Genomic DNA, 10,318 nt, shown 5'->3' on the forward strand with positions numbered 1-10,318 from the left:
TAATTACATATTAAAACATGAAAAATTAAAATTACATATTAATTTATTTATAGGATGTAATATAAAAAATTAAGTATTTATAAGTAAATATTCAAATTCTGTTAATAATTTTTTATATGATTATCTGTAAATATTATTCAAAATTTATATAAATATAATTAAAATTTAAAAATATACATATAATTTAGTAATTATAAAAAAATATATAAAAAAAGTAAAACACAAATTTAAACCCAAATATAAAAATAAGCTAGCCAATTTAAGAAATACGAACCGACACGAACAAAACACAACACAAATCCGAGCAAGGCACAAATATACCGAGCCGAGCCGTGTCGTACCTACCCTTTAAAAATGTTAGCACGACACAGTACGTCCCATATTTTTTTTTGTAGCACGACACGACAAACCTGTTTCTGAAAAATAAGAATAAATACGAGCTGAGCCACACACGAACTTACAACATATCCATAATTAAAACTAAAGTGAAAAAAGTACTTTCGGCATTTGAAGAAAAACATTAAAAATGGTTGCCCTTTAAACCAACAATTTTTTCCCCTACATGGAATATCCTCGAACAACATTGGAATCTTGCACAAAGAAAAGCGAAATCAACTCCAGCAATCTCACAAAAGTAAGTTTTGTTTATTTTACCTTTTCGTTATTAAAGACAAGGTAAACACAGATTGCAGCTTTTGTCCAACTAATTTGTATCCTACACTCGCCACTTCATGCTAGAAGAATAAAGCTATCAAAGATTGATCCAAATGTTCTCAAGGAATTTACACAAGTTCAAATCAAAGGATCAAGCCTTGAGCAGGTTCAGGCTTTGATTGCTTCGGCTCACTCGGTGCAGATGCTTTAGGAGACTCGGAGAGATGAACTTGGGCGTAGTCATCCACTATTTTTCTTTTCTGCTCCTCTTCAACTATTCCCACTTTCTCTTTTGTCTTCTGACTAACTTCTCCTGCTGCTTTGGCAACCTTACTGAAAGCACCTGTAACCCAGGATGCCCCAGTGAAAACATACCGATTCTTCATTATGGCGGATCCAGCCTCACTAACTTTCTGCTCAGCAGCCGCAAAAGCTGTTTTGGTTTTTTCTGAAACCTGAAACTTCTGATCCACTTCACGAACTTTGTCACTCACCAAAGAAGTACCAGCATTTATTTTGTCAGTTAACCCAATCTTTTTGTCCAAAGAAACAACTTTGGCTGAGGCTGTTGATGTCAGCTGATGTTTCTCATCAAAAGTTTTAGCCTTGTTCACAGCATCTTTCCCCAATACAAATCCCTTAGCAAGCATTCCACTAACAACATCCTCTGCCTTACGAATTGCCGATTCACCTCCTGGAGGAGCCTTATTTTCTGTTACCTGCACATATTGAAGCAAATAAACAGACAAGTGACTTACATTGTTAAAAGTATATGCTTTTGAAATTAAATTAGGAGACACATACAGGGGGTGCTGAAGCAGCTGGTGGCAGCTCATAATCTGGAGCAAGAGTAATCGTCACAGACATATCAACAATAGTAGCTCCCTGACATGACAGGAAACTTAAGGTAAAGAAGCTATTTCGATAAGAGATCAAAGGTGAAGCTTGGAAGTGCAAAAATGTAAAATCGCCAATTTAGATTTCGTCCTAAAAGATTCAGATGTAATATCTTATTGTCAGCACCACTAACTCTAGACAAAATATAATATCATCTCCATTTAGTTACCGTGTTGAGGGGGACCATCTAAGACAAAATATGCTTTCTAAAATAATGCCCTTCTCCATATCATTGGATTGAATGTAGGAGTGTACAAAGCAATAGATACATAGATAAATAAAACGCAGAGGAACTATCCTTTGATGAGCTTTTTGTAAATCGCTTCTTCAGTTCAAAGGAAATAGGCAGGGAAAGAGGAAAGAGACTAGTAGGGGGAACTAAATATGAAAAACTAGGTTGACTTGCTTAGATTAGATGACTATAATAGTTTTATTGTCTTTCTTATTCTTTTCAACTTTTTCCTAATCACGCCCCCTCCTATAAGAACCCAGTAATTGATCATTATCAAAGAAACAAAAAAAAAAAAAAAGGATTGTAAAATAATCAGATACAATAAACTCCTCTTTTTCCATTTATCTTTTCTTCCTAGGATCAACCCTGGATATAACATTACCGAGAGGAGGACTGCAGTCTCGGCTCCTTGCCCATCCTTGAAGGTAACATATGCAATTTGAGATCGTTCATTATCACTACAAGAGCATATATAATAAACTCAATTCTTATGACAAAATACTTAATTTGGAATGCCATAAAACAAATAAATGAGAAAGCTACCTCATCATCTCGACATATTCAATATCACCAGAGAAAGAAAAGAACTCCTTGATGTCTCTCTCATTTGCTCCCAAAGAAACGTTACTGACCTTGACAGTTTTTATCTGCAGTATGCTGGATATATGAGTACTATAATAAGGAAAAATGATAGTGCAAAGCAAGATAATTAGTAGAGATATCCAAATAAAAATTATTAAATACAACAGAGGAGTTCACAATGAAAAAGAAACCAGAATAGCCATTGCAAATCAAATAATTAGAGGTAGAGGATTCATTCTACAGTATGTAACAGCAGCTTTAAGGACGGGAAATAGTAAAAAAAAAAAAAAACAGATATCCACTAACAAAGATATATACCCAGAAATGAGTCATTTCAAATTTAAATAAAATTCCTACATATCTTTCAATATAATATACCCACCAAGACACAAACCTTTACATCCTCACTTATACAATAACATAAGCTTCCCAAAATTGAATATTGACAAGAGTCAATCTTTCAAACTTTTTTTTGTGCACTCTTTCAATAGCACAAATAAGGTTTGAAAACACTTTTAAGTAATAAGAAAATCAGAAAATGTAATGCAGCCTCTCTCCGCAACTGGCCATACAATAACCATCCAATTTTTGAACATTAAGCCCCTGAGTAAATAATGAATACCTTATTTTAATTAAGCACTCAACACAAACCAAATCCCAAAAAGTAACACCATCTCAATAGGAAAGCCACAGAATTAATTTGTCGTTTCTTTAATTTCTATGATAAACAAGAAAGCCGTTGAAATTCTTAAGCTGTAAGCAAAGCAAGAACACTACACCATCCCAAATTATCAAGCCCCCTTCCAGAAACTAGGTTGGGAAAACAGAAACGCCTTTACTTAATCTAAAGACTTGCTTGTTGTAATCGATTCTCAATTCCTCATAATCAAGTTCAAATCTTGGGCCGATATAATCCCAAACAAGAATTTAATTCTAGAGCGAAAAAAAAGATCTCACACTTGTTTACAAACTTCCATCCACAGCTTAACTAACAGACAAGATTAATCTGCTCCACAATCAATTTACTTAAAGAGCTCAAAACGGATCTATTCATATCAACAAATACACGATAAATAAATAAAAATAACTACCGAAACCCAAAAAGAGAATATTGAACAGAAAAAGAGAGAAAACTAACCGACATCGTGAGCTACTACAAGAGATGCCAGAAAGATTAAACGAAGGACCAGTCGATCTCCGTAAGAAAATATTGAACGAAGAGTCCCAGGAAAATCAATCAAAGACTTCCAAGTCTACTGCCTGAAAATGAAAGAAATTTTGGCTCAAAACCAAAAGCAAAATGGTCAAGAAAAATGTGATTTTATGTTTGCACTTTGCAGTAAGAATGGGGGCTTGGGTCGTGGATGGCACGTGCGAGGGTTGGGGTTGGGACCTGGGGTCGTGGATGGCACGTGCGAATTCCTCAAGGTTTTCTTTCCTCGACGTTGAAACGCGGAATGGAGCTGGACTCCGACAAAGCTTTAGACTCTCTATGCTGGTCCCACTTTTTTGTTCCGTATATTCACAAATCTGACGAGTGCTAATCTTAACCGCAGGATTTAATTGTGATAGATTCATCTGACGGCTGATATGATTAACGTGAGAGTCTCGCCATTGTGATTTTAGTTTAGATGGGCTACAAATTTAATATTTAATAATGGAAACAGATTAAATCACACCAGCCGTTTATATATAATATTAATAATAATACTTCCAGGACTTCTGACAAAGAGCAAGTCGATAGCCAAAGATTTTATTAATTTTAGTGTCAGTTTATTAGAGGGTACTTAACACTCAAAACATTAATAACTTTTTTTCTAATATTTGTTTTTCCTCTTAACTTTTTTAGATTATATTATTGAAATTGATACTTACTATAACAACTTTGTTTAATATATCATATATTTAGTAATTTTGAGCTTATGATAATATTTTTATTATCTATCTTAATTTAAAAAAAAAGCTTAAAAAAGATTTAGAAAGATATTGAGTTAAGCAAGATGAGATTTTATTATTTAAATTTAAGATGAGATTTTATTATTTAAATTTGTGTGTCTACAACTAAATAGACAATATATAGGCCATTTACTAACAGAAACAACAAAAATTTAAATTACATCCTTCCCTCAGACTATTTATATATGCTAGTGTAAAGACGTGTTTGAGGCACATAATCCCCGTCAAAATTTTAAGTTAATTATATATTTTATTTTTTATTAATTACGTTTAAATAAAGATAGTGTGATACAGGTTCTTTTTTAAAATAAGATGTATTATCTGTCATGCTATTTAAATGTAAGTTTATAATTTTTTCTACCATTATGTACTAATAAAACTACACATAAATATTAATATAAAATGTAAGGTTATATTTGGTTTGATGTAATGATGATTGTATTGGAATCAAAATTACTGTTATAATTTTTATTTTTTTAAAGTGATGTAATGAGATTACAATGTAATGGTGATTACATTATGCAATAGAATCTTTATTATATTGAAAAAGCTATGTAATGAGAATTACATTATAAATATTAAATAAAGGGAAATTCTATTTACACATAAGTACACCCTAATATTTAAAAAAATTAAACTTAAAATAATTTTTAAACTATATATATTTTTATATGTATATTTTTTAAGAATATAATTCAAAAGGAAATTGAAAAAAAATTAATATAATTATGTTAGAATTAATATTGTGGACTAATATAATCATAAGCTTAATACCATAAACACAATTATTAACTATGTGCCCAATATTTGTTCATAACCATAATGGGATGGTTGATAAATTAATTATGTATTAGAGGCACATGAGAGCACCCTTTATATTATAATTGGCCCATTAAATTATAGTATACCATAAAAGGACCACTTAAGCCCTATTAGTGAGTAACCCCTTAGGGTTATAAGGGTATGAGATGTATGTATATATATGTCATTGATGGTAGAGTGGTTTTAAGGTGTATGGTAATAAGAAAATTGGGGATTGCTCCACATTGTGGCTCTAAGGGTTTGGGTTCAATCTTGAAAACTTGTTGGTGATTCTTGTTGGAGGCATTCAAGCAAAATGACTCATGTGGATGGATTGGGAGGTATGTGTATTTATGAATTTTGATGCTCTAAATAAATATTAATCTTGGTTGATGATTATGAGTAATAAAGATTAGCATTTAATGTGTTTTGTTAGCTCATAATCTGTAGAAAGTTTAACAATTGGTATCAAGAGCCAAAATATTGATTTTAGAGCTCAAATTTTTTATAAACCCTTTTTTATTCAAATCTGAAATTGTGATAATTATTTTCGGATTAATATGTTAATGTTGTATAAATATGAGTTCTATGATTTTAAATGTGTTTGTATATGTTTTGGGAACCATTTTTTATATTTTCCATGGAGGTACATGGAAGCTTAACAATGGAGGAACCCATTTCGGATTTACCATTTTTGATATATCATTTTGTGTTTTTTGAATTAAATGGGTATTGAAAAATAATAGAGGGTTGAAAATGGAACAAAACCCCTCAAACGGCGTCGGATTTGGTGGCCGGAGGTGGTATATCCGTCCGGGTCACGAACTGGGTCGCGCCGATCCGGCTTGCAGACCCGCGGACCCGAGTGTGGGTTTTTTTGGTGACAGGGACGACAGAAAACGACATGTCGTTTGCCACTGTCGGGCAAAAACGACATGTCGTTCGCCCTTCGGTTCAGCCCCCACGAGCAAAAAACGACGTGTCGTTTTAGGTGGGCTTTGGTTGTCGTTCGGTTTAAACGACATGTCGTTTCCTGAAAACGACGTGTCGTACAAACGGAGGCTCAGCCCTTTGCAGCGAAAAAACGACGGGTCGTTTATGACCCAGCTGCATGTCGTTTTCACCAAAACGACATGTCGTTTTTCATAAACGACACGTCGTACGTCAGGTTAAAAAAAAAAAAAAAAAATGGAAAAGGGCAGGAGCGTGGGGGCGTGTGCAAGGTCATTTTTTGGACCAATTTTCACCAATTTTTCCATTTTTAGCCTTCTATCATTCCCACATCTTTATTTTATGCATAATATTAATTCATGAATTTATTCATAATCTTAGTTATTAATATTATCTTGTTATGGCATAATTAATGTTTATTTAAACAATTAGTGCTTATTTTCTTACCTATCGTAAGATTAAGCATGGAAAATTATTTGGTAATGAGGAACATTTAAATATTAATTTATTTAAATATTGTATCTTCCTCCCATATAAGATTAAGATCCTTATAAATAATTAATTATCCTATCGATAATAATTGTTTGCTAAGGATGCTTAATATGGTGAAGAAAATTTTATTAAATATTATGAATCACAATTTATCTATCCTTTCGATAGTAAATTAATGTATTTGATTATGATATTTAATAGATTGTTCTTACCTGTGTATGAGTTCTACTTTATTAATTTTGTCTAAGAACTCTAGCATACATGATGATCATTTGTTATTTTGCGATCATTTATTTATGAGAGAAAGAGCACAAATGACATGAGTTTGTTATAACATGCATTTAATGGTTATTGCTCTTGTTTCTCATTCAGCTTTAAGCGTTCCAAGAAACTCTGCCATGTTGACGCTAAATGGAACAAACCACAAGCAGTGGGTTGAATCCCTCATGCTAAATTTGACTCTTATGAGAGTGGACTTGGCCTTGAGAATGGATGCACCTCCTAAACCCGCTGATGATGCCACTGAAAAGGACAAGAAGTCCTATGAGGATTGGGAGCATTCCAATCGGTGTTGTTTGATGCTTATGAGGTATCACATGGATGAGTCCATTCGTGATAGTATTCCTCAGATTGAAAATGCAAAGGATTTTCTTGCTGCCATTAAGGAAAAGTACAAAAAGTTCTCAAAGAATGAGAAAAATGAGTGCTTGACTTTGTTCCATCGCACTAATTATGCCGATACGGGTGATATTAGAGCCCACATTGACAAGCTCATGGGTTGTTATCAAAAGCTCAAGGGCATGGGATTGGATCTTGGTGAGGATTACATGGTATGGTTTGTGATGGAAACTATTCCTTCTCAATTTGATTCGATCAGATCAAGCTACAATGCTCAAAAGGAGCAGTGGACCATTGAGGAGATGACTACTATTCTTGCCAAAGAAGAAGAGGACATGAAAAAGGGGAGAGCAAGAAGTATCTCCATGGTGACCAATCCAAACAATTCTCACAAGAGAAAGTTCACTCCCAACAACTCTAGTGACCAAAGGTTTCATAAGAAGAGAGCCACCAATCCTAAGGGAAATGGACAAGCAAGCTCTTCTTCAACTGGTCATAAGAATGAGTTTTTCAAAGGGAAGTGCAACTTTTGTCAATGCTTCGGGCATAAGAAAGCTGATTGCCGAAAGCTCAAAGCTCACTTAGAGAAGAAAGGTAATTGTCTTGTGATGGTTTGTTTGGAATCCAATATTATTGATGTGCCCCCAAATACTTGGTGGTTAGATACTGGTGCTACAATTCATGTTACGAATTCCTTGCAGGCAGTGACAAGTCGAAGAAGGCCGAGTAGGTTGGAGGAGTATGTGTACATGGGAGACGATACTAAAGTCAGAGTTGAATTTTTTGGGACTGTTAATCATACCGAATACTGGGCATTTTTTGGAGTTGCATGATGTTGCTTATTTACCCTCTATTAGGAGGAATTTGATCTCTGTATCTATTTTGGATAGACTAGGTTATAGTCTTTATTTTGGAACTGGAAAACTGACTTTGTATCGTGACTCTATGTTGATTGGAAATGGAACTTTATGTGGAAACTTATATAAGCTTGATTTACATGATGTTGTTCCTATTACTTCTCCCTCTTGTCTATCTTCTTCTTCTCTTAATGTTGTTGTTGGTTCTAAACGTGCAAGATCAGATTTGAAATCTTCCATGCTTTGGCACAAACGTTTAGGCCATATTTCTAGAGATAGAATGGAAAGATTGGTGAAAGATGGTGTGCTTCAGGATCTTGATTTTTCTGATTTTACTGCCTGTGTTGATTGTATAAAAGGAAAGTTGACTGCCAAGGTTAGAAAAAGTAAGTCAGACAGATGTGCAGATGTGTTAGAGCTTATCCATACTGATATTTGTGGGCCTTTTGTTCCACCTGCTATGGGTGGATATAAATACTTTATCACTTTCATTGATGATTTTTCCCGATATGGTCATGTTGAGCTCATTCGTGAAAAATCTGAATCTTTAGATGCTTTCAAGATTTTCAAGACGAATGTTGAGCTTCAAAAGGGAAAGAAGATTAAAGCTGTCAATTCGGATAGAGGTGGAGAGTATTATGGGCGTTATGATGAGACTGGAAGGAACCCCGGGCCTTTTGCCAAATACTTGCTGGAATGTGGCATTGATGCAAGATATACAATGCCAGGGACACCCCAACAAAATGGAATTGCTGAAAGAAGGAATCGCACACTTCTTGACATGGTACGTTGTATGTTGATTCATTCTAGCTTGCCAGAATTTTTATGGGGTGAGGCATTAAGAACTGCTGCTTATATCTTGAATCAAGTGCCTAGCAAGTCCGTCCCAAAGACACCATACGAATTGTGGTCAGGCAAGAAACCGAGCTTGCGTCATTTTCATGTTTGGGGATGTAAAGCTGAAGTAAGGCCCTATAACCCACAATCTAAGAAGCTTGATCCCAAGACTATCAGCGACTATTTTGTAGGCTACACTATTGGTTCGAGGGGTTCTAGATTCTATTGTCCTTCTCACACCACCAGGGTGATAGAATCAGATAGCCGTCTATTTTGAAGATGAATTTGGTTCAAGTCAAGGGTCAAGAGAAATTGTGTTCAGGGAAGAACGTATTTATGTCCCCGTACCTGTTGCTTCCGCTTCCGCTCCTACTATTGATCCTGTGATTGAACAAATTCCCACAGAAGCTCATGATGAACCTCAGAATCATATGCAAGATGAAAATCCTGATATTGAGGGTGGTGAAGTTGTATTGAGAAGATCTGAGAGAGCTCGCAAACCTGCTATTCATGATGACTACCTTGTCTATTTGCAAGAACATGATTATGTTGTGGGAGACGCTTCTGAACCAGTTACTTATCAAGAAGCCATGAGAAGTCCTCAATCTAAGTTATGGTTGAATGCAATGACAGATGAGTCAAGTTCCATGTCGCGAAACAAAGTATGGAACTTAGTTGTTCTACCGAAAGGTTGCAGACCCATTGGGTGCAAATGGGTTTACAAGATCAAATATGATTCAAGTGGACAACCAGTGAAGTATAAGGCTAGACTTGTTGCTAAAGGATATAGCCAGAGAGAAGGTATTGATTACAAAGAAACATTCTCACCTGTCTCTACCAAAGATTCTTTGCGAATCATCATGGCTATGGTTGCTCATTTTGATTTGGAACTTGAACAAATGGATGTAAAAACTGCCTTTCTAAATGGAGATTTGTATGAAGATATCTACATGACTCAACCTGTTGGTTTTGAGGAGCCTGGCAAGGAGCATATGGTTTGCAAGCTCAATAAGTCCATTTATGGACTTAAACAAGCATCAAGACAGTGGTATCTCAAGTTTGATGCAGTTGTCACTGCAAATGGTTTCATTGAAAACAAAGTTGATCAATGTATATATATGAAGGTCAGTGGGAGCAGCTTCATCTTCCTGGTACTGTATGTTGATGATATTTTGCTTGCTTCTAATGATAAAAATCTGTTGTATGAGACAAAGCAATTGTTATCTGATCATTTTGATATGAAAGATCTTGGTGAGGCTTCATATGTACTTGGGATACAGATCCTTCGGGATAGATCTAAAGGTATTCTTCGGTTGTCTCAAAGAACTTATATTGATCGGATTTTGAAAAGATTCAATATGCATACTTGTTCACCTGGAAAGGCACCAATAGTGAAAGGTGACAAATTCTCAAAGGGCCAATGTCCACAAAATGATAAAGA

General features: G+C 34.9%; 2 protein-coding genes across 2 annotated transcripts; one reads left to right on the top strand and one right to left on the bottom strand.

Moving 5' to 3' along the window:
- Positions 1-413: 413 nt before the first annotated feature.
- Positions 414-3,852, bottom strand: LOC115716240 (binding partner of ACD11 1). Its single transcript, XM_030644995.2, has 5 exons — positions 3,504-3,852; positions 2,327-2,430; positions 2,166-2,241; positions 1,459-1,539; positions 414-1,373 (listed from the first exon to the last, which is right to left on the bottom strand). The coding sequence occupies exons 1-5, from the start codon at positions 3,507-3,509 to the stop codon at positions 798-800; spliced, it is 843 nt and encodes a 280-aa protein (XP_030500855.1). The 5' UTR covers positions 3,510-3,852; the 3' UTR covers positions 414-797.
- Positions 3,853-6,742: 2,890 nt separating this feature from the next.
- LOC133037938 (uncharacterized) lies at positions 6,743-7,973 on the top strand. The gene is made up of 2 exons (XM_061115742.1): positions 6,743-7,777; positions 7,885-7,973. Exons 1-2 carry the CDS (start codon positions 6,901-6,903, stop codon positions 7,911-7,913), a joined length of 906 nt encoding a protein of 301 aa, XP_060971725.1. The 5' UTR covers positions 6,743-6,900; the 3' UTR covers positions 7,914-7,973.
- The last annotated feature ends 2,345 nt before the right edge of the window (positions 7,974-10,318 follow it).

Source organism: Cannabis sativa, chromosome 5 (genome assembly GCF_029168945.1).
Source record: "Cannabis sativa cultivar Pink pepper isolate KNU-18-1 chromosome 5, ASM2916894v1, whole genome shotgun sequence".
Classification (NCBI taxonomy): Eukaryota; Viridiplantae; Streptophyta; class Magnoliopsida; order Rosales; family Cannabaceae; genus Cannabis; species Cannabis sativa.